Below are 24,470 nucleotides of genomic sequence, written 5' to 3'. Positions count from 1 at the left end.
TGTCAGTGTAGCGTCTCAGGACATTGCTGGGGTATGGATTTGCTCCTGGCCCAGGAATTTCAACATGCTGCAGCTGCAGCCAAAAAATAATAGTAATTAAAAATAAATAAAATGAAAAAGCTTCTTAGGATGTCATGACAAGTTAGAATAAACTGGGTGGCTTGAAACAACAGAAATTCCTTCTCTCATATTTCCGGAGGATAGAAATCCCTCTAGAGGTTGTAGTGAAAGATCCTGCCTGGCCTCCTCCTAGTTTCTGGTTACTGGCAATCTTCAGCATTCTTCGGTTTGAGGTTGCATTACTCTATTCTCAGTCTGTCTTCATTTGGCCTTCTTCTGTTTCTATACAGTCTTCTTATAAAGACACCAGTCACTGAATGGTTAGGGCTCATCCTAATCTATTATGATCTCATCGTAACTAATGACATAAGGTCACATTCTGAAGTTCTGGGTGGACACAGCCTTTGGGGGAATACTATTCAACATAGTGTATTAGTCTTGCTAAAAGTTTATCAATTTGATAATTTCCAAACCTCACTTTTGATTTTGCTGATTTTCTGTTAATTTCTATCAATTTTGCAAATGTTACCAGTCAATATCTTTTTTTTTTTCCCCTTAGGGCCACCCCTACAGCATATGGAGGTTCCCAGGCTAGGGGTCCAATCATAGCTGTTGCCGCTGGCCTACACCACAGCTACAGCCATGCCAGATCTGAGCCGTGTCTGCAACCCACACCACAGCTCACAACACCATCAGATCTTTAACCCACTGAGTGCGGCCAGGGATAGAACCTGTGTCCTCATGGATGCTGGTCAGATTTGTTTCCACTGAGCCATGACAGGAGCTCTGTCAATAGCTTTCAAACATTTTTTTCTATATCATTCTATCCTCTTCTTCTGAAACTCGATTATAAGATTAAGATTACATAATTCTGTCTTCAAAATTCAGATAGTCAATTCTTTTGTTTTCATTTTTTCTTTTCCAGTTTTTATACTTTTAATTGCCATCTTCAAGTTTACCAATCCTTCTGTGTAAAACCTACTGTATTCCAGAATTTTTTTTTGTTTTTCAAAATTTACATGTATTTGCTGAAATTCCCCATCTTTCATGAATGTTTTCCACTCTTTTTACTAGCTCCTTCAGCATTTTTATCATAGTTATCTACCACTGATAACTGCAACATCTGGGCAATTTCTTTTTTTTTTTGTTGTTGTTGTTGCTGTTGTTGCTATTTCTTGGGCCGCTCCCGCGGCATATGGAGGTTCCCAGGCTAGGGGTTGAATCGGAGCTGTAGCCACCGGCCTACGCCAGAGCCACAGCAACGCGGGATCCGAGCCGCATCTGCAACCTACACCACAGCTCACAGCAACGCCGGATCGTTAACCCACTGAGCAAGGGCAGGGACCGAACCCGCAACCTCGTGGTTCCTAGTCGGATTCGTTAACCACTGCGCCACGACGGGAACTCCTGGGCAATTTCTGAGTTTGTTTTTATTGACTATGTCCTATCTACATCAAATTTTCTGCTCCTTTGCATGCCTTTGTAACTTCTTACTGTATGCTGCATATTTTCCATAAAAGAACAGTAGGCACAAAAAAAGGCATGTAAGTTTTTGGTCAGGTTTGTAGAGTGGGAAGCTGAGTTAATGTGATTTGTAGCAGAGGTGGAGGTAAGTTTTGTTACTACTTTAGTTTGATTCACTTTACTACTGGCTTCAAACATTTTAAGTGAACAGAATTTCCTTTCAGCGGGGACTGCAATCTGGTCATCGGTGAGATTCCAGTGGAATCTCTGTGCTTTTCAGCTGCGCTGCCAGCTTCCTAAACAGGGACTATCTCTCTGCACTACATCTTAACTGCATATTTTATAGTTTCTGTGGCATTCTCTTTGTACTCTACTTGGGCCTTCTGAGTAGGTGAACTCTCAGGTAAACTCTATTTCAAACTATGATGATGCCTTTTGGAGGACACAACTGTTTACACTATTACCCATGACCTCAGAAAGAGCGTTCCTTTGTTTTAGTTCTGTTCTGCAGTCTCATTTTCCTAATAAATGAGGACATTGTTTCTAAAACCAGCACTTTGGCTGGCTGAATAAAGGCAAAACAGACATCATGGATTTTCAAGGGTAGTAATCCAACATTTACTCAACTTCATTTCACGGTGAGCCTGTACAGAACATTGCACAAGAGATAAAACAAGTCTTTCTTTCATAAATCCACTGAGCATTTACAATATATGACACTATTCTAGAAATGTACACTATAATTTAGTACCTAGGATAAATAAAAACAGAGTTCTTAAATTATATCAGATCTCTAGCTGGTATTCTAAAATCTGATTACAAGTGGACTAGTTCAGGTTCCTTACATGTGATTGCTGTCATCAATATACAACCACTAAAGGAGAAAAAATTGGGAAAAAGGATTCTTGTTTTTTTAAAACCTTAATATGAAAATTGCAAACACATCCATTCCATTTCATTTACACTTTACCAGCTAAAATTCAGTCTTATGCCTATACTCAGTTGAAAGTGGGGCTGGGAAATGTAGTCTTGTTGTGTACCCAAGGACAAAGAGGAAATAGTATCTGCTAACTTTGTCAGCTTAAAACCTCCTATTCCTAAAGCTAAACATGCAAAACAAAATTGGATGCATTTAACTACATTATCCATTTATCCAAGCTACTGTATCTGACAGTGCTGGCAAGGCATATTTTGACGTAGGATATGGTTGTCTTCCATTATTTCAACCTTAAGATGAGGGATGAAGGCACATTCGAAAATTTCTCTTTATTTATAATCCATGTTTGAACTTAATGTTTTCAGCCCATGTTATTTCTAAAGGTAAAAATTAAATAATAGAATTAAATACTCACCAAGTAATACGTTTTGTTTTAAAATAATTTCTTTAATGGTTGTTAGTGTATCTCTAAGCTGAATATTCTCGTATGGATATACATCAAGTCCCTGTTCCTCCCTGTGCCATCTTCCCCACACATAATTTATAATTTTATGTACTTTGATTCTATCAGTTTCCTTCTTACCAAACTGTGGTCCTTCACAACTTGAATTACAGCTTCCTCAAGGTACAGCAATCAGGACTGGACATTCTTTCCCAGATGTGGTTGCACCATGATTTTCAGAGGCATGACAAAAATGTTTTCTGCTTTTATCACAATTTTTTTCCTAGTGATGTCAGATTTCGATGTTTATTAAAATGTCTCCCATGTTCACTGTTGCTTGACAGCTTTTATTCCATTTTCTGTCTTATGAGTCCATAAGTCTTCAGATCTATTATTCCACCATAAAATCATTTTCCCATAAATTACTCCCTCTTACACTTTAAGCTTGTTCTTATCATCTTTTATTCTGGCCATGGAACCACTGGTTCCAAAAAGATAAATTTTACTGATCTTCTTCAGAGATTCTTTTGCAAACCAGTTTATCACTGGGTACCTTCCAGACGAGCATTTTCTTCTTTTGAATTTTATTTGGCAATCTGTAAACCATTCTTTATCTGCACAGACAGGCATCCAAGTAGAAGCCATCCATCACTTGAATGACCAGAGAGAAAGAAAATTATTTGGTGGATGCATGTATCACAATTATTCTGTACCCAGTTTTTCTGGATTGCTGATTTTGTCCTTTGGAATGGAGGGTCTACAAAGATCACATCCCATTAAAAAAGGCTCAACATTAGCCTATTCAAGATTACTTTTTCAAGTAATTGTAATTCGCTATAAATGAAAATCTTAAGAAGCTCTCAACTGCAGTTTGGGGTGACTTTTATTTGATGTTAATCATATCTGGTGTTACAAACGTCTCAGCCTTGTGTAGGAACACTAACCATTGTTCATGCAAAACATAACTGAAGTAAATTTAACTATAGATACTTTTCTCATTCATTAGTAATTAAAATCTCATACCAGAGACTAAGCTTCATGAAACTATTGCAAAGCACATGTGATGGACCAGTTACCATAGTATCTGGCCTTGGGGCAGGAATCAAATCATTATCTATAAGATCTCCTGTGCAAAGCTTAAGCAATGAAAGTGCTCACATGAGTTCAGGTCTGTTTCCCTTTCAGGCTGGATTCCAGAAGAAATATGTTTTATAAAGACTATAAGAAATGTATTAATATGATAAAACTATTACTTCAAAACCCAATTCTATTCTAAAGAAGCTCCTGAGCACTGTTGATTATTTGTGGTTGTAAAAAATCCCTCTCACATAAGTGCCCCAAGGAAAACATGCTCTGAAATGATTAAAAAAAAAAAAAAAAAAAAAAAAAAAGGCTGGGTTTTGCAGACTGCTTGGTACACTTCTGGTTGTTTCTCTTAAAAAAAAAAAAATAGAAAAAACCTACAATGTTGTAGTCCTTTGGTTTTATTTTCTGGGATAGAAAAAGTACAGGCATTAATGTTTTTACATGGTCCTCTTGAAGATATCCTTTAAAATAATATCAAATGGCTTATTTCATGTCTCTTGATTATCAGATTCTTAGATGTTACTGTCAGCCTTGATTAAGTGGTTGAAAATTTCAGAGCAAAATAAGTTAACTTTCATGATTATTTTCCCAATCCCTGAGAATCATGATCACCACAGGTATATTTTGTCCTTTATCATATATCTCTGGAAAGTAGCCTTGTTCGTTCATTGTTAACAGGGCAAGGAGCAGTATCATAGAGCGTTAATCCATGTAAATTGGCTTCCACCCGTAAAGAAATTTTCTGGAACAGAAAAGAAAATTACATATAGAAGTTTGCTCCTTAAAGACAGATCATATGTTCAATATGTTCTGAGGAATATCTTTTGGGATGAGGAATGTAAATAAGTTCTAATGAGTAACAAGAGAGAGACAGCTATTGTACTGCCAAAGATATCATCTGTAGTTCCAAGAGAATTGGTAAAAACAAGCTTCTTAACTCAGAAGTTCCTTGATTTTCTTTGGTTTCTATGAAGAATCAAATGTTGAGGATGGCCTACGTAAATGTAGGCAAAATTGATAAAAATTCTCTGAATTTCTGCAAAGTTAATTGTTTTACAGCTCTATTTTCAAGGGTGGATCTTGCTGGCAAAACATTATTTCTTCAAATACAGAACAATTCACCTGAGAAGTTCTTCTTCTGACATCACTGTTTATGAAGTTAATTTTCAAAAAGGTGAGAGACTTGCCTATAGAAAGCTTTCTTATTCCACCAGAAGATTTGACTGCATAAATTTAATTCTACATTTTCTTACCTGAAAATCACGGATATAAGTCAGGAAAAAACCAAAGAAGGAAAATGACATAGACCATTCTGCTGCAGCAGTGATCATATGAAGCGCATAACCCTTAAGTGACAACAAAAAAAGGAATAGTTCTGTGAAATTTCATTCAAATGATCTATAATTTCTCCCAAATAAAAAAATCTATAATATTTATAAACCAATCTGCATTCTGAATAGCAACCCCTGATTTATTTAATATAGCTCCAGAATTAAAGGCAGACATTAGAAAAGTCCTCCTAAATAATCTTTTATAGTTTTATCTACAGCAAATAAAATTTTCATTTGAATAACTAAGGAGAACTTCTACTCACAATCAAGAAGTTATTGCCTTTCCCAAAGCCATTAGTAATTAAAAGCCACTTTAAAAAATTTAAGTAAACAACACTCATGGTAAACTTAGTGCTATTTTTTGAGCATTAAATAATATATGGAATATAATTGGGAGATCCATGTAAATTATTTCATTCAATCGTTCTCACAAACATGGCCAATCTAGGCTGATACTTTAAAAATAAATAAAAATAAAGTATCACCTGAGTGGTTTGTGAAAACAGATTAATTCATTTTATTATTTACTCAAGAACATGTTTCACCTCTCTTTTGCCCAGGATCAAAGACAGTATCTCCACTCACATCTTCACAATATTGGAGTTCAAATGCAGAGTCCATAATAATAAATTTTCAGATAACAAAAAGTGGGAGAATTCTTTTCAATTCAGAAAACAAGTATTCTACTAATGACAGATTTCAGTTGAGTATACTATATTTAGAGGAGTCAATTTCTGAGAAAACTCTCTGCCACCGTAATTCCCTTCAGGTCTTGAAAAATGTCCACAGATCATAAAGTGACAGGAGATTATGGATGGGTCTGCATAAACTCTATCATTTACAGAAAATAATCCTAATACATTACTGATTATTCCACTGAAAAAGTTTCATGGTTAGTAGTAAAATGAAAAATACATCAGAATCAGGAGTTCCCATTGTGGCTCAGTGGTTAACGAATCCAACTAGGAACCATGAGGTTGCAGGTTCGATCCCTGGCCTTGCTCAGTGGCTTAAGGATCCGGTATTGCCGTGAACTGTGGTATAGGTTGCAGATGCGGCTCGGATCCCACGTTGCTGTGGCTGTGGCTCTGGCGTAGGCTGGTGGCTATGGTTCCAATTAGATCCCCAGCCTGGGAATCTCCATATGCCGTGGAAGTGGCCCTAGAAAAAAAGGCAAAAAGACAAAAAAAAAAAAAAAAAATCAGAATCAACCACAACAATCATCTTTAATATCCTATTAAGTTTTATAGACTCTCAGTTCTTACTTTGTCCTCTGGGTTCCAGTGGAGTTTCTGTACTATATCAGTGCCAAAACTGCTACTGTACAAAAGTGATGAGCAAGTCAGCACTATAAAAACAGTAAGTCAAGGAACAATCTCAGAGAAGACTTGTAAGTTTAAGTTAGATTCAAACAAAAATCACTTTAAAGATCTAAAAGGATGACATAAACATTTGTTTCCAGAGTCCAAACTTATTTTCTTAAAGAATTCATGTTATACGGCAGTAGTAAAATTTTAAATGTCACCAGAAGATTACTATGAAATGGTTTGCATAGTCCATCCCTCTTTGCTCAATAAATCAGCAGTTCTACCATTATTCTCAGGGAGGGCTTTAACTCATCCTTCACATCTTTGAAGTGAGTATGATCAGGCTAAACATTACTTTTGTTCCAAGCACAGTTACTAGGCCCCATGTAAAATCTAAATTTCACGTTTCAAATTCTTTAATTTAGGGTTACTAACCCCAGAACCCCTCCCACAAAAGGCCTGCTTATGACATGTCAACAGTGTTGACTTACATTTTATTTGATTCCCTTTTAAGTACAGCCACATTTTACAGCAAAGGATACTGATCAATGCACTTACTCCACACCAGATAACCAACAGTAGTCTGATCCAGAAGACTTGTTTGCCATGAATCTTGGGCTGCATTTGGTAGGAAAGGATAGTCTGAACAAACATATATAATGAGCCCATGCCAAAGGTGAGTATAGCTCCACACACATGTACAGCAAAAAAGGTTGTTTTCTGAGAGGTGGAAGGAAGAAACAAGTAAATAAATCTCAAATGCACTGCCAGCACAATATTTAAAAGCATAAGCCCAGCGATTTCAATAGGACATTCACTGAGTGGAAAAACTCTGCAGATTCTAATTACTTCCTGAGGTAGTTTTCTCTCTTAGTACTCAGCATAAACCTGTGCAGGACAGTAATCCTAATTACTTCATATGCCACGAGTGAAAACATGAGCGATTATTCACTTACTCATTTAACAATTATTAAATGTTAAGTAGCCTCTTATGTGTCAAGCTACTCTTCAAAGCACTCAGATATATTAAACAAAACAGACAAAAATTCGGCCCTCAGAGTTTACATTCAGGTGAAGGAACACACACAATAAACTTTAGAAATAAGTAAATTCCATAGTATGTTAGATGGTGATATGGGTTATAGAAAAAAGCAGAACAAGGTAAAGAGAACTAGGATGGCTGGGAAGGCAGGGGATAGGGAGTTTCAACTTAATTAAATCTAGTTAGAATCTAAATGCAATTGAAAGGCTCAAGAAATTAAAACATACCCCCTTGGCTCTAGTTTGACTGGTTTTGATCAATTATACAATCAGAGATTACCATGAATGGTAACTTGTTTTCCTGTACCTTACTCTCAACGGTATAACTTACATGTTACTTTTTATTATCTATGCCCCCGGTTTAAAAGTGCTAACAGTAGCTCTCTAAAAATTCTACCATCAAAGGCCTTTGGTTGAACTACTCTCTTCTTCTGAACTGATGCTGTCTGTATGTCCTTTGGTTGAGAAGGTACTAAACAGCACTCGGTAAAGAAGGTATGATTAAGGTAATAGGAAAAGAGAGGTTAAGTTAGGAGTTGGTTCCCTCCTTCTACAATCAACTGCACTCATTCACAAACACAGGGTCTACTTTTTTTAGATGAAGGTGTAAGAAGTTTCCTTTTGTAGAAAGGAAAGGGCTACTTTAATATGGTTTGGGGTGTTTTAGCTGGCAATACGTTATGAGCATTGGGAATGGAAAGAAAAAATCAGTGTGTCATTTTGGTTAACAAAGAAAAAAAATTCAGCACCTATAAAACATAATATCAAATGGTAATATCTTTTTGGTTCATGTGAATTTATATGTATATATGGATAAATCCTGCAAATATGCAACTATTTTAGGGCTAAAAGCAGGGATATGGATGAATTTTTCTCCCTAAAATTGTTCTCACATACTAATGAAGCTAAATAAGTAGCCTGATCAAGGCCCACATGTGATCACTACACAGTTCCATCAACAAAATCCTGTAGTTGAAAAGAAAAGAATGGAGAGCATTTACTATTTTTTATAATAAAAAATGACACATAGTAATTACATTTAATCAATTCAATTTTGTCATTTTAGAGACTAAGGAAATAGCAAAAGATCTTGAAATAGGCAAGAGATTATTCTTTCAATGGAATGCTAGAGTCTTTGGGAATGGTTCTTTAAAAATGTGAATCTTACTTGGTTTTGATTAGGCTATTTTGCAGAGAAAACTTATATGATAATAGAGGTTATGTTTAGAGGCCAGAAGTTAACTTACTGAAAATACATAGTAATGCAAAAAATCCATATGAATAGAAATGCATAGTGTCCTATTGAATGCAACTGATGATCATTCTGTAAAATGACCAGTTTTGCATCTATTTCTCAATTCATTTGAGCATTCCTTATCTGACTATAAATGAGTGGTACTTTGACTTCTGTTCTGAATTTGTTTGTAGTATCCATTTTTCTCTCAGTAATAAATAAAATCTCTGACACATGTGCAAAAGTCATGATTACATCCTCTTTAAAAACATGCCCTTTAACAAAACAAAGAAAAATACTTTTGAAACAAGACAAAGAAATCAGATATGTGTGATCAGAGGCAAATGTCTGCTACAGAACTTATAAATTATGTATTAAGTGGTCTGTAATCTTTAACTAAAAGCAATTAATGAAAATTAAGAACTCATCTTCTGCTTACTTATCCTTATCCCTTCCAAAGTCTCCTTGAGGGCAAATTTTCTAGGAAGGGAGAATGCCACATGACAGCAGAAGCATAACTATAGAGTTTTGCTGCCACAAGCCATGAAACACCACAGACACTAGCAGTGCGGGAGAGATTCTCTCCTGATCCCCCCAAAAGGGAACCAACCCTACCAACACCTGGATTTCAGATTTCTGGCCTCTTGAACTTTGAGAGAATAAATTTCTGTTATTTTAAGCCACCTAAATTGTGTTATTTTGTTAGGACAGCCCTAGAAAATTAATATAGATTTCTGCTTGATTATCCCTTCCAAGTTTTCTTGGGGATACATTTCCTAGGGCCGGCTAAACAATGTGACTGGCCCTCTGGCTGTACGTGCATTGAGTCATTAGCCACTGTACTCGCTGACCTTCAACACGCCCCGAAAGGGGTTCAGAATGAACATCAGGAAGGAGGCACTCTGTGCTCTGGGAAAACTGGCAGAACAGGCCTTCAGACAGATATTTTCAGGAGATAATTTTATGAACTCAATTTCTGGCATCTTCCCTTCTTTAGTAAAGCACTAAAATCATTAGCTCTTAAGATACCTGTGCCTTGTGGCTAGCAGCAATCCTCTAGAGATGTGTGTTTGCACATACCCTTTCTCCAAAAGCACATATATGCTGGCCTCTCCCTTACCTCTGCGGAGCAGTTCCTCAGCGCTATCTCAGAGGCTGCCTCCTGGGCCTAAGTCCCCAGATAAAACTGCAACTTGAATCTCTCACACTGGGTGTTTTTATTTTGGTCAACACTAGGAAGGATAAGATTCCTAGGCAATGAGTATTTGTTTTGCTGCATATGTTTATACATACTTGTTTTCGAAGAAATTAAATGTGTATTTTTTCAGTTTTCAAATGCCATATTACAATTACTAGGTCTCTTTAAATGCGGATAACCACAGTAATCGCATGAGAATTTTTTATCCATCCTGCTTTGCCCCTTTAGTCTCTCTCAATTAAGTTCCTAAATACTTAGTAGGAGAGCATGTTTGTGCTGACTGCTATGTTAGGTGCTGGATATACAATAGTTAACAAAACCACTGCGCTATAATTAATGGAGAAATATATCAACCAAACAATTAAAATATGTTATAAACATAGATATAAAACTAGACTATAAGAAGTGCTACAAAGAATTAGTTTCCAGAGGCTTGGAGAATACAAAGAAAGGAAAAAAAAAAAAAAACCAACTTGAAATATATAGGAGGAAATCTATTGCCAAAAAAGATTTCTCTGAGGAAGTATAGTCTGTTTAGGCTTGGGGCTGTAGAATGTGCAACAGAAGAAACTATATGAAACTATATGAAGTTAAGAAAATGTGAAAAAGGAACACAGATAGACCTGTGTTGTGTACAACAGAGATATTAGTAGAGGGAAGATGCAGGAGCCAGATCATAGAAGACTTTAGAGTTAATTAAGTAGTTTGGTAGTTTAACAAATTATTTTTTCTCTCTTGATTACAATCTCTTCTCATGCAACCTTGGATTTGTAAGCGTTAAGCAGGGGTTAAAGGAAACAGGATGAGGTGTACATACATCTCCAAAAGGTTACTTTGGCCGCAGCATTGAATTAAAGGGATGCAACAGTGGATGCAGAGGAACTATTAAGGAGGTTACAGCAGTAATCCAGATGAGAGGTGACAAAATCTAAACTGGTTGAAAAGGAAATGGTTGAGAGAAAAGTAGAGATGAAAATGGGGAGAAGCAAAGGGTTTCAAGAAATATTTAAAAGATAAAACTAACAAGTCCCTACTTTAAAACAAAATGTTTGCCTTTCTTCCAAGTCAAGCTCAGTAAGTAAACCATCTATAGAACTGGTTTGTGTACAGTTTTTCCTCTATGCGTCAACTAGTTTGTCTCTGCGAGAGAAATGGAGAGAGGAGAAAGAGGTAATGCACTCACCTTAAATAAGCAGTAAAATTTACATTAAAAGGAAGGAGAACTGTTTGATATTTGAGTAATGCTACAGGTTCTGCTTATAAATAGGGTCTAGCAATGAAGCCATGGGAAAAGAGGCAGAGAACATTCAATAGGTCCAAAGCTGCATGAAAACAGTTGTTATCAAGAGAAAAAAGTATGATTCAAAATTACAGAGTCAATGAGACCCTTGTGATGAAGGTGATTAGAATGAAAGCTGAAAACAAAGCAGAGAATGCATATAACTATAAACTGCATTAGTAGGTAATGAGGTAAAGGTAGAAAGGCAGCTTGCACGGGTGTATCAGGAACTGCAATGGGAATGTACTGCATTATATAAATCTAAACAAATGTCAGTTACTAATAGAAGTAGTATGTTACATGTGGGATCACTTTGGGATCCATTTTTACCATGAGAGATACTGTTAAATTGATCAAGGGATAACAGGAGCAAAGAATCACTATCCATTCACTACCCTCCCCAGCCCCCGAGCACTTGTATTTTTAACACCCTATTCATGGCAGACAGCTAGCGAGCTGTCCATCAAAATTTCTGTGTCCCTTCTAAATGATGTTGAGCAAGATCACCTTTCCGAGCTCCTCTTGCATCTAGCAAATGAATGTCAGTGGAATGATGTGAGTCACTGCCAGGTCAAAGTCTTTATGAAGCAGGAGTGATTTGTGCATGTTCTCTTTGACTGTCTCAGGCAGCAAAACACAGAAGACAATAGGGTCTTAGGGAAGGGCAGGGCCCAAAGATGGAGTGTCTGGGCTTTAAATCTCCGTGGCAGGAGAGCCATCTATCAACCAAAAAAACCCGTACTGGATGCATGTATTGAAGAAATAAACTCCAAGTACGTTAAGACACTAAAACTTTGGACTTTGTGACAGCAGCAAGCATTACTCTCAAATTCACTTGAATCGTACTTAGAAAGTTTACTGGTATTAACCATTATTTTTTTTAAAAAAGCTGAAAAATAGGCAAAACCAATCAGAAGCATGATGGGAATGGAGAACTCTGAATAAGAGAGATGGAATATTCTCTATGTGTGTATTTCTATGATGAGTGTGTATGTTTGTACGTCTCGATGGTTATTAGGTGACTAAAGAGGTTATCAAATGTCCAAATTGAAACTTTAACAACTGCAGGGATTAATCAAAAAGGACCAAATGTCCCGGATACAGCTGATATCACTAAAGATTCCTTTGAAAGAACACCAATAGAAAGGGAAGTGGAGTTTGCAAACATTTGCTGAAGGCTGACTAGCTACTTTAACATTAAGAGTTCCTGAAAAGAGTTCCCTTGTGGTGCAGCAGGTTTAGGATCCAGTGATGTCAATGCTTGGCTCAGGTTGCTGCTGTGGCCCAGTTCAAACCTTGGCCCAGGAACTCCCACATGCCACAGGTGCAGCCAAAAAAAAAAAAAAAAAAAAAATCAGAATAATTTATATTTGTTCAGGAAATTACTGAGCATGAATTTTTCTGATTTCTAAGTGGGTCAAATAATTTAAAGACAGTGGATTCCTTTTTGTTAAGGCAAAGAAACGATAACTACATGTAACTGAATGTTTCAGGTTTTCGATTTTAAAACATATTTTTATGTACTTTAGGAAAATACCTATGCTGGGCTAGAACACAAACCTGGAAGTTTGCCACAACAGAAAGTCCTAAACAACTCAGTAATCCAAGTACAAGGCCAGCCTTGTTTAATCTGATGATACAATTCTCTTCAGGATTCAGAGCATGAACTTGCTTATAACGAACATAAATGGTTGCAACGCCTGGGAAGAGATAATTGGAAAAACAGCAAAGTAATAAATAACTAAGGAATAAAGTTGCCAATAAAGACTTCACAAAGGTCACTGCTATCCAGAAACACATTTTCCTTTTAAAGATAATCTAAGAAGAAAAAAACGACAACAACAAAAAAAACAGCTGTAGATTTTTAAGAATTTTTAAGGTTGCACTGTGAAATTACTATCTCTGTATGACTAAGTCATTTGCCTCTAGAAGACCACATAATAAAAATATTTTGGAAAAATTTAAAGGTAAGTTTGATGTTTTCTGAAAATCTCCAGTAAGTGTTATACAAGTATGTATAAAATACAAATATTCTATATGATTAGTACTAAAGCCTAAAGTAATTAATTCTAGAATGTGGATAAAATGGACATAGGCAAAAAAAACACCAAAAGATTATTTACCTCGCTCTCATTTCATTTTATTTAAAATTACTACAACTTGACTCAGACAGAGCAGTCATATACACAGGAAAAAAAACACCAAAAAACAAAAAACCCCACCTGACTCTTCTCTCTGGTTAAGAAAGGGCCAAATCAAACTTTACACTGCAAAAATACTGCCAAAGAATCAAAAGTATAGAAAATGCAACAGAGATTTTGTAGACACATTTTTGAAAACTTTTGTCATAAGATGAAATTTTTGTACACTGAATCATTTTTTACTTCAGTGTTTGACCTGAGCAAATAATAAACATTATATGAAAAAATGTAAATATTTAAAACAATCAAAATCGATGGAAAAAGTATATTTTTGTAAACCATTATTTAAGGTTCAAAAAATAAATAATGAAATGGAATGTAAAATACTGTAGTAGAACTCCATTCCTTTGGTATTAGAATATCACTCAAAAATCAAAACAGGAATCCACAGCTGTTCTCAAACTTCTAAATTGTTCATCTTGGAGTTCTCACTGTGGAGCAGTAGGTTATGGATGTGGCATTGCTGCAGCTGAGGCTTGGATTTGATCCCTGGCCCAGGAACTTCTATATGCTGCAAGGTGGGGGGGGGGGGCAAATAAATAAATAAATTAAAAAAATTGTTTCTTATAAAGGAATTTCATAGGTGTGAATTGTGGTCCATGTGTTTATAGCTCTTGGTCCTCTCCTGGTTGCTTAATAAATCCATTTAAGGCCTCACGAAATATTTGGTTATACTTTACAACTTCTATTTGGATGAGCTATTCAAACAGGCCTATAGAAATTTTTTTAAGATTTAGTTCCGTAACTTAGCATTTCTAGAAATTATCTTTCTTTTAAAAGAAACATACCTGTAATCGATAATTTAGTGATAACATTCCTTCAATTCTGACTAGAAAATAAAGCATGTAACACAATAAATGTTAAAAGATGAAAGGGACAATCAGCTCTTCACTTTGATTGTTAAAGCCACTCTCAGTACTTACATAAAACTGCGGCGATATTCAGCATTGCCCCAAACAAGCATTTTTCTGGAGCTACTGTACCAGTGTCACTGTAAGAAAAAAAAAAGGTATGTGGATTTTACATTAGATATACACATGTATTTCTTCTAAGGGATACAAAACAAGGGTTACTCAAAGTCCTTTATCTTTTCATAAATCTATGAGGTCAACTCTTCCATAATTTTATAATGAGAACATGACAATTTGAGCTTGCAATATTCGACTCAATCACTTTTTTCTCCTATCGCTTAAAGTTATTTTTTTTCATATAATAGAAATCAATATAAACGGATAAAAAAGCTATCCTTGTCATGTTAAGGCTGTGTTAATAACTTATGTCAGGTGATATGTTCATCTATCTCTCCTGAACATTTCCTAAACACCACAGGGCCTTTTGTGACTCTGTCTTTTGGCATCTGCTGTTCTCCACCTATAATTCAACTAGCATCTAATCATTTCCTTGATATTTATCAAGCTCCCACCATGTGTCAGACAGCATTTTAGGGACAGGAATACAGTGGTAAGTAAAAAGAGACAAAGCCCTTGCCCTCCTGGAGCTTCCGCTCAAGCCCAGCTTTGAGTCCCTTCCTCTCTACAGCCTTAGCCATCTCCTCTAGCAGAAAGCCGACTCACAACTCAGCCCGGATTTCTAGGAAAACCACCGATAACACTCAACTGCAACATGTTTGCTACACACCTGTCTTTCAGCGCAGGGTAAAATGCACAGATTCCAATTAACAGCCCCCCAGGTACTAACTGTGGAATCTGCAAAATGGGGCTACGAGGCCCCTCCCAGCCTCAACAGATCTGCATGAGGAAATGAAACTGGTCGTGCATGTGAGGTATCTAAGTACAGCAGCAGGCACATGGGAGACACCCGTTAAATGTTAGTTCCTATCCCTTCCCTCAAACTTCTGTAAAGATTAAGAAGACAAAGTCTGTACCCTTAAATGGAAGTACTATAGGAAAGAGATAAGAAGGATCTCAACTAAGACAATGTGATGGGAATAAAAAAGAAATGGAAAGTCCTATCTGTTAAAGAATCAATAAGATAGGGTGAACATTTGGATTAGATTTAGGAACAGTATCAACTGTGAATTCCAAAGATTGCTGCCTCCCACTCTAAAAATGTACCTTACATTTTTAGGTACATTTTACATTTTAGATACAAAAGATTCTGTTACTCTTAATACTCTCTTCAGGGAGAAGAGGTTATGGTTTTTTGCTACTGTTGTTCCTTCTACCTTTCAAGTTCTCAAGAATAATGCATATGTATTATTCTTACTATCAGAAAAAAAAAAGTTTTAATAGTCATATTCCAAATGATGCTCCCGTTCTGGATTACCCCATAAATAAAAAACAGCATGCACTTCCAGGATGGCTGGCTACACTCTGAACTCTCTGGATCAGAATGACAAAGTGGCCTACAAGTGAAAACAGCCACCCTGACCCCTCGGAGCACTTCAACCCAGTGGTCATCATACTATTTTGATCACACATCATCAAAGAAAATTGTGTGATCATCAATATGTTACGTATTATATTATTACACATGTACTAAATGTAAGTTTAAATATTTTGAAATAAAAAACATACACAGAAGTTGTAATAATTTCTTCTTGTACCCTAGTGGGGCTAGTCTCATGCACCCTACTTGAACATTCACTACTTAAACTAAGAGAACACCTGAAGCACACCTGCAGTGGAATTATCTTTGAATAGTTTTTGAGTTGTGAATTGTCTCTGAAGTGAACTGTACATTTGGTTATGTCCTTTGGGGCTATAACAATTAAACCTTTTAGACAGAGTCTATGAACTGAAAGAAACTTTGCAGAGTACGTAGGCTAATTTAATCATTTTCAGACAAAGTAAATGAGCCTAGGTAAAGTAAAAATAAGTACCACTGAGTTTAAACATATTAGAATGTTGGAGAAAGATCCCTGGGTATTAATACTAAGTTCATTAGCCCCCCCCCCCCAAAAAAAAAAAGGCAGAAGGACAGAGACAGAAAAGGAAGTGTTTTGGATTCTATCTATCTGAAAATCACATGCAGTACCATCAGAGAACTGAAACTGAAAAAGAACTTAGTGGCCTCTTAAATTATTAAAACCTCTTTAAAATGAAAGGAGACAAGTTCTCTAAGGGGAAATAAAAATGCTGAAGGACCCTCAGGAATATGTATGTTTTCTTGGAGTTTCTAAAGAATGAACTGGCTCCTTAGGCTACATGTTCCTCTAGCAGAGTGGTGAACAGTGGTGACTACTTGCCAAAATTATTCCTAGTACTGGAACACTTAATTCTAAAATATCTTTGAGCTTTGTAAACCTTCCTAAAGTGGGCTCAATTTGTTGTTTGTTGTCCTTTGTGCCATACCATAGTGGGAACAACAAATGCAGACGGTAATGCCCTGATCTCTTCTTTTTTTATTTTAATTTTTATTTTACATTGGAATAGAATTGCTTTACAATGTTGTGTTAGTTTCAGGTGTACAGCAAAGTGATTCAGTTATGCATATACATACATCCATTTTTTTTTCTGATTCTTTTCCCATTGAATTCTCTGTACTATACAGTAGGTCCATGTTGATTATCTATTTTATATACGGTAGTGTGAATATGTTAATTCTAAACTCTTAATTGATCCCTCCTGCCTCTAATCTCTTCTTGACATTTAAAAAAGATAAATTTAGCCTTCTGGTTTATCATCCTTTAAAAATTTACTATTTTTTGTGTTGGAAAGGCTATTTTTCAGAAGGTAAACAAATAAATGAAACAACTACAACAAACAACAAAACAAAACAAATTCTGGAAAGAAATCAACGAAACCATCAACCAAACCTCTGGAGGGGCAGAAACTAGACAGAAGGTGGAAGAGACTTTCACTTTTTATTTTCATAATCACATTAGTACCACTTAAAATTTGTTATAATAAGCACATATTGCCTTTATAATTAGAAACAAAAGAGGGTTATGAACATAGCATACGTAATTGACTACTCATACTTATATCATGAGTCTTTTGAGATTTCAAAAGTATTATCATTAAATTTAACATGACATTAATGATACTTAATGATACAGGATACTGAATGTGTCATAAAAAGTAAGAGCACAGCCTCAAGAATCAAACTGAATCTTGGTTCCATCAATTACTGAGTCATGCGCCCTTGGACAAATAACCTAACCTCCCTGGACCTCATTTCCTAAGTGGGTAAATAATTCCTACCTCAAAGAACAGTTGTAAGGATTCAACCATTTAAGACCTGAAGAATGCTTAGAACATTTCCTTGTTATGCAGTAAGAGATCAATAAATGTTTGTCATTACCATTATCTTTTAATATGTTAGCTGTTGTTCTGGCATTTTGAATTTTAAGGGAAGAATAATTCCAATTTTTTTTCTTTTTTTTTTAGAACCACACCCGCGGCATATGGATGTTCCCAGGCTAGGGGTCGAATCGGAGCTGTAGCTGCTGGCCTACACCACAGCCACAGCAACGGGGGATACGAGCCAAGTCTGCAACCTACACCACAGCTCACGGTAATGCCATATCGCTGACCTACTGAGCAAGGCCAGGGATCGAACGTGTATCCTCACGGATACTTGTCAGATTCGTTTCCGCTGCACCATGATGGGAACACCTTCCAATTTTATTTTCTGAGACCTTGAATGCTTACTTGGAAGACAAGGCACTATGGTGTCACGATTCACTAAACTGAACCTTAGCTCTCTGTCGCCACATTTCTCTGTCACATGAAAAGGGCCAAATACAACTTCCTTTTTAATGTTCCTTTATTGCTGTAATATCAAACATAAAATCTGAATTTTACAAAGTTAAAATTAAATGTTGGGTTCAATGTTAAAATATGAATGAGACAAACATTCTCCTTCAGAAGAATACATCTCACTGACCTGATATAAGGCAAGACAGGATCAACATGGTGAAGTGTTATAGCAGTAATATATGAAAATATGAAAGCAGCAGCTGTCCAAATTAGGAGAGCTGAAGGAAGGAAACTGAGGCCTTGCTGAAACCACCACATCTCAAATAGGTCTTCTGAAGCAGAAAAAAACAAATTAGAAAAGATTATTCACAAGTATTTCATCTCTTTTACTTTAGCCATCCCGTCCCACAAGCTTGTACTTACCATGCTCAGCTGTTTCACTTCTGATCAGCCCCCACACCATCTCCTGACACCTGCTCTTCTTCAATTTCTCAATAGATGGAACCAAGATTCATGCACTTGCTGTACCCAGAAACTTTCTCTCCCATCTTTCCACACATAATCAAGTACTAAGGACTATTTATTCCACCTCCTAAATTTCCTAAATCTACCCCCTTCTTTCCATCTTTACTGCCACTACCCTGACCTAAACCACCATCATTTCTTGACCAGATTATTATTATAATTTCCTAAATGGTCCTCTCCTCGTCTGGACCAAACCCAATCTAGACCCAACTGTGAACTCTGACCATTGTATTCCTCCAAAGAAACTTTCAGTGCCTCCCGTGCACCCTTAAAAATGTCTTTCCTTCTTGACGTGGTCTGCAAGGTCCTTTTATCATCTGACCTATCTACCTTTCTATATTCATCTCTGGCCACTACTTTTAGGTCTGCTCCCAGTTCCTTGCTCTAGCTACTACCACCTTCATCATCATTACACAAGCAAACACAGTGTTTACTCTGTGTCAGCACCTTACAAGATCTCATTTACTCCTCACAACAGAAGGATAGGGGTTAACAGACTTGCCCAAGGCCGCACACGGCTCTTAGGACTGCAATAGAGACAGGGTTCCAACTCAGGCAGTTCCATCCTAACACCAATCACCATGCTATATGCCACGGCAAACTTCTTCCAGACCGTCAAATGCATCTTGTCCTCTTGGTACCTGAGGACCTTCGTGCACAATGTTTAGGCTGGATGGCTAGACTACACAGCTGTCAACTCTTCCTGCCCCATTACCACCAGTTATCTCCCACGCATTTTCAAGTCTCAACTCTTGTAGCTTCAGCAATGTGTCCCTGCTTTGTTTCCAACAGCACTTGTACTTCCCTGACCAGGACAGTCATCACACTTAACTGTTTCTTGCTTGCTTGTTTGCCTTTGTCTTCCTCGCTAAACTTGAGAGGGCTTAAATGCACACCCACCACTCATCACCACTTTCTTCCTTAAATTCCACACTGACCATGTTGGTAAGTAATAAAGAATCAATAACATGAATCAGAAAACATTAAGGCCTCTTGATGCATTTAACTTTAAAAAAGTAAGCATAGAAATATTTTCAAATTATAAGAAATTATTCCTACACATGTGAAAACAATTTCATGTTTGGAGGCGTATCTTCTCATAGTTTGATGGACTAAAATTCCCTATTTCCTATAAGCACTGTACAAACTTCCAACTCTCATCTCCGTGATCTGCCAATGTGCTCAGCTTCCTCATTTTAGGTTGTCCTTCCAAATAATGAAATCTCAGCCATTTTTGACTCGTACTTGCCACTTACCCTGATCATCTGACTGCTGCTAAATACGTACATTTACTCTTGCCAAATAAGTTTCTTTTCCTTTACCCCCAAAGTCACCATTATAACTTGATTTGAGAAATTTCCTGTCTGAATGATCATAATCTCCTCTTTTCTGTTCTTTTTTTTCTTGGCAGCCCTTAACATTCCATTAAGTTTACTCCTCTACTTAGTGACAATTCTAAGCCAGGTTCCTTTCCCCAGCAAAAGTTTCTGGGACAGTAACTCTTAATTTCCATAAATTTTGAATAACCCCTAAAATCTTTCACGTTTCTCCTTTTATCTCTTTAAATGTTATTTTGTTTATGATAAATTCGAATCTAAAACCTTTAGTAGGAGTCTAGTTCCTTATTTGTTGGTTCTGTCAATCCTTGCACGTGTGTTTTTTGGTTTTTGACTATGAGCTTGTGCTTGAGTGATCTTAATGAGGAATATTCTAAAACGCTTAGATTGAGGGTGAAATATTCCAGAGAGGGTCTTTATTTATTTCTGCCAGGCACTGTGGCACATTACCAACCTCGGCCAATTTTAATTTCTTGACTTCCAGGGGTTTTTTAGCCCATGCAGGTAAGAAAATTTGAACCGTAAATCTGAGTGACGACAGATCCTGAAGATTCAAGTTCTTATGTCGTATCTTTATTCCTCTACCTGGGGCTGCGATGAAAATTAACAAATTTCTTTGTGATCCTCCTTTGCCAGCAAGGAGTTACTTTTTTTGTTTTCTAGCTCCTTTTCATTGAGTGCATAGATTTCTGAGGATTCTGGCTGATTTAGGGGAAGGTGGTTCTCCAGGGCCACGAGTGGAAATATCTACATTTCATTTTTTTATGAAGAATCATCCCCTGACACACAAGAATCATCTACACAAACTATTTTCCATGAATGGTGTCTCCTGGAGTTATATATATGGGAGGTGAAAGGAGTATGAATCCCATCTCTCTACCTTGGGTGGGGGGCAGGGGGAGCCTATCATTTACCCTTAATGGTACTTTATTTCTGCTCTCAGACAAAGGCCCCAAAAGAGACAGGCAGCAAGTTTCCTGCTCTGGTTTCAGCTCTCTTGACTTTTTAGCCCTGGGAATTTCCCTTTCTTTTCTACATGAACTGCTATGCATTTAAAAAGCTAATATAATTTATTCAGCATTTGGGTAGTTTGGCAAAAGGGATTTTCAAAACATTTTGTCCACCACATTGCTGGAAGCATAATCTCCTCCTTTGTTTTTGCACGTCCAAATCCTTCCTATTCTTCAAAGTCAAGCTGAAATACCATCTTCCACACACAACCTTTCCTATTCCCTTTGCATCTGCAGATAAACAGCCCCTCCTCTGAGACATTTAGTTTGCACATCTCTTACAGCTCATTATCTTCTATAGGATCAAAATTTGGGAGAGTGTCTGAAGCGAATAAAATCCCTGATGAGGGATTCTATTTTTCCACCCAAGCAGAGAAAAGGGCCTTGCCCATAATAATTATTCAATAAATATTTTTTGAAAGGACAAATAGCTCAAATCAAATCTTAAGCCTCAAAAAGGTTCATGATTTTCCTATTTCACCAAACAGTACAGGTGATCCCTGACTTAACGATAGTTCAACTTAGATTCTTTTCCACTTTATGATGGTACAGAAGCAACAAGCATTCAGTAGAAACCATACTTCAAATTTTGATCTTTTCCCAGGCTAGTGATATGTGGTACATACTCCTGTGACAGCTGGGCATCAGCAGCTCCCAGTCAGCCACACAATCACAAGGGTAAACAACCGATACACTCACCACCATTCTGTAGCCATACAACCATTGTGTCTTTCACTTTCAGTACAGTATTCAATAAATTACATGAGATATTCAGCACTTTGTTATAAAATAGGCTTTGTGTTAGATGATTTTACCCACCTATAGACTGATGTAAGTGTTTTGAGCCCGTTTAAGGTAGGCTCAGCTAAACCACCATGTTCCCATAGGCTAGATGTATTAAATGGGTTTTCGACTTGGGCAATTTTCAGTGTACGATGGGTTTACTAGGATGGAGCCTTATTATAAATGGAGGAAGATCTGTACATATTGCCATTTTTCCAGCTATCCAGATTCTAAGGCCTCACGGTAACCTTAGATTCTCTCTTCCAATCCTTCACACGTTGTCACTAAGTGATGGCAATTCTACCTCCAGTCATTTGCAACCATGCTTCCTCCTAGTTACCTGCATAAATACTCAAGTCAGATTCTCAGTTCTCTTGGCCTGTTTTTCTCCTTCTCCCCCATTCATTCTATATTCACTGACAAATTAACATTCCTAAAACTTTTTTTTTTTTGCTCAAAAAAAATTTTTTTATAAAATTGTGTGAACTTGGGCTTCATTAATTTCTCTGAGCCAGTTTCTCCTTTGAAAAAAGGGAATAACATCATTGGCAAAGGCTGCACTGTCCAATATAGTCACCAATGGCCATATGTGGCTATTTAAATTAAAATTACAATTGATTTAAAATAAAATATATTACTAAGCCCAAGAAAGTACTGACTTGTCCCTGTGATGCAATGGAAAGAACACAGCTCTAAGATCAGATTTACCTAAGTGCAAATCCTAGCTCTACGGTGTCCCCGCTGTATGATTTTAGGCAAGTTACCTAGCTTCTCTGGGTTACAGTAATCTTCTTTGTAAAGTAGCTATTCCCTAGAGTAGAACAGAGTAAAGCATACAATGTAATGATAGGTGATTTATCAATTCTGTACAACTACAATTAGCCACAGGGATGGGGAATGACAACATAACTCTTGAAACAAATGAATCATCTTGGATTCCTGTCTCGTTATAGGCTCTCAGGGTTCCAGTAATCTAAACTGATAATTTAGAGGGGAAACAGGGCTTACGATGGTTTACCAGTTTGCTAATGATTACTGAGAAATTTAAATGCACTGACTAGGTGAGGAAGACACTATTGCCTATGTATCACCACAATGGTAAGCTGAAAGCATGGCTAGGTAGCTGCTAACCAAGCAAAATTAGAATTTTAGTGGTTAATAATTTAAGAAACCTTTGATACTTGAAAAATATGCAGGAATAACCTTCACAGCACTGAGAGTGTTTAACAAAATGTTCTTTCATCTCTCACCTGTCTTCTCAGATTTCCTGGATAACCCATGAATCAGAACTACAGTCACAATTTTTAAATTTCACAAATATTTCAATGCCATCGGTAAAAAAAAGATGAATTCCTCATGCTGTCTCCTCTAAGGGTGACTGCTTAGAAACATAAGAAAGTAAATTCTGGATATTACAAACGAAGAAAGCCCTAAGCTTCTTTTGGAGCTACACAGAATCCTCAGGCCCAAAGCAAAGCATAATAGAAAACGGTTATTTTTCTAAACTCCAATTTGGTCTTCTAATAAATGCAATATTCTTGTAATGGTTAAAAATTAAATAATCTAGAAAACCATGTAATTTTAAAGAAGTTGGTCAAATATTACAGGGAGAGAGAAATGGGGAGAATCTGGTGTTGTAACGCAAATTAGAGTTGCCTGTGGGTATTAATTCCTACATTTAAATTTGAGAGAACTGGAAAAATGCGGTGTTTTGCAAAAGTATCCTATCAGAAGCACGGTTGTGCAGATACAAAGGACTAGCCATTTACCTTTCCGTATCGCACGCCCCTCGATAGAACTGGGCGTAGTAGACTTGAGCTTCGCGTATACACAAGGTCACCACAGATTTCAATTTCGAACCTTCCTCCCCACCCTCCCATCAAGAAATCTGAGCCCTGGATTGACAATGGGAATACATCCTCAACAGAAGTCTTTGTGGGACTGGAGCGAAGGTTCTCGATAAACGCTTAAAACAAAACCAAGGAATCATTTACACCCACCGCTGCCTTTAACCGGAGGCGAAAAGCTCAGGGACAGAAAGCTCAGCTACGCTTTGCCTGCTGCCAGGAAAAGATGTGAGAGGCGGAGCTTGGCCGGCCTTGGGACAAGCAGGCGGGATTCGGACGGTAGTGGAAGAAGAGACCAAGAACCGAGGAAGAAAGGTGAGACGCGGACACCTGAGCGCCGCTTGCAGCCACTCCCACCACCCTCCACGGGGTCCCCCTGAGCCCACCCGCGGCTCCGGCCACCACCTAGTCCCTCTCCCTCGCGTCGCAAAACATAGTCCCTAGAGGCAGGGCGAGCCCGCACGCGACTCGCACTCCCGCCATGGGATGAGGAGCTCCGGCAGGGTCCGTGTCCCTGATCCACCCGATTCCATTCTCTGATACACACCCCTTAGTGGGGGCTAGGGCCGGTCCTCATCCCCTTTTCGGCCTACCTTGCTTGGATCACTTTGCCAATACCGGCAGCCGGGTCCAGCGCCTGCCGGCAGGACCGAAACGAGGGAGAACTCCCGGGGCGCGCTCCCGAGCAGCGAAGCCGGTCCCGGAGCGCGCTCACCACCGGGAG

At 37.5% G+C, this 24,470-nt stretch overlaps 2 protein-coding genes across 6 annotated transcripts in view; one reads left to right on the top strand and one right to left on the bottom strand.

Annotated features, from left to right (window-relative positions):
• On the bottom strand, nucleotides 2,123-24,469 carry DRAM2 (DNA damage regulated autophagy modulator 2). Of its 4 annotated transcripts, none has more exons than XM_005663559.3 (8): nucleotides 24,340-24,469; nucleotides 18,432-18,576; nucleotides 14,504-14,571; nucleotides 12,940-13,079; nucleotides 7,170-7,245; nucleotides 6,586-6,668; nucleotides 5,243-5,335; nucleotides 2,123-4,731 (listed from the first exon to the last, which is right to left on the bottom strand). In XM_005663559.3, exons 2-8 carry the CDS (start codon nucleotides 18,560-18,562, stop codon nucleotides 4,624-4,626), a joined length of 699 nt encoding a protein of 232 aa, XP_005663616.1. In that variant the 5' UTR covers nucleotides 18,563-18,576; nucleotides 24,340-24,469; the 3' UTR covers nucleotides 2,123-4,623. The 4 variants fall into 4 exon arrangements, with proteins under 4 accessions (XP_005663616.1, XP_005663615.1, XP_020944287.1 ...); XM_005663558.3 differs by having other exon boundaries at nucleotides 4,339-4,731; nucleotides 7,170-7,347; nucleotides 18,432-18,573; nucleotides 24,340-24,457; NM_001243696.1 differs by having other exon boundaries at nucleotides 4,586-4,731; nucleotides 7,170-7,347; nucleotides 24,340-24,435.
• Nucleotides 22,361-24,470, top strand: part of CEPT1 (choline/ethanolamine phosphotransferase 1) — a 42,786-nt gene continuing 40,676 nt past the window's right edge. For both annotated transcript variants that reach the window (XM_005663567.3, XM_021090044.1), the window contains exon 1: nucleotides 22,361-24,061. The gene's annotated coding sequence lies outside the window, so the exon portion shown is untranslated. The remainder of the gene's footprint in view (nucleotides 24,062-24,470) is intronic.

Source organism: Sus scrofa, chromosome 4 (genome assembly GCF_000003025.6).
Source record: "Sus scrofa isolate TJ Tabasco breed Duroc chromosome 4, Sscrofa11.1, whole genome shotgun sequence".
In the NCBI taxonomy this organism is placed as follows: domain Eukaryota; kingdom Metazoa; phylum Chordata; class Mammalia; order Artiodactyla; family Suidae; genus Sus; species Sus scrofa.
The sequence above is the reverse complement of the archived record's forward strand: the minus strand, read 5'-3'. Positions and strand labels throughout refer to the sequence as shown.

Excerpts from the sequence above, each read along its gene's own strand:
- DRAM2 (XM_005663558.3), bottom strand. The coding sequence starts at position 18,562 with ATGTGGTGGTTTCAGCAAGGCCTCAGTTTCCTTCCTTCAGCTCTCCTA. Across the intron at positions 14,572-18,431 it reads CCTGTCTTGCCTTATATCAG|TGACACTGGTACAGTAGCTC; the intron begins GTCAGTGAGATG and ends TTTTTCTTACAG. Across the intron at positions 6,669-7,169 it reads TGGAGTAAGTGCATTGATCA|TGCTGACTTGCTCATCACTT; the intron begins GTATCCTTTGCT and ends CTGTTTTTATAG.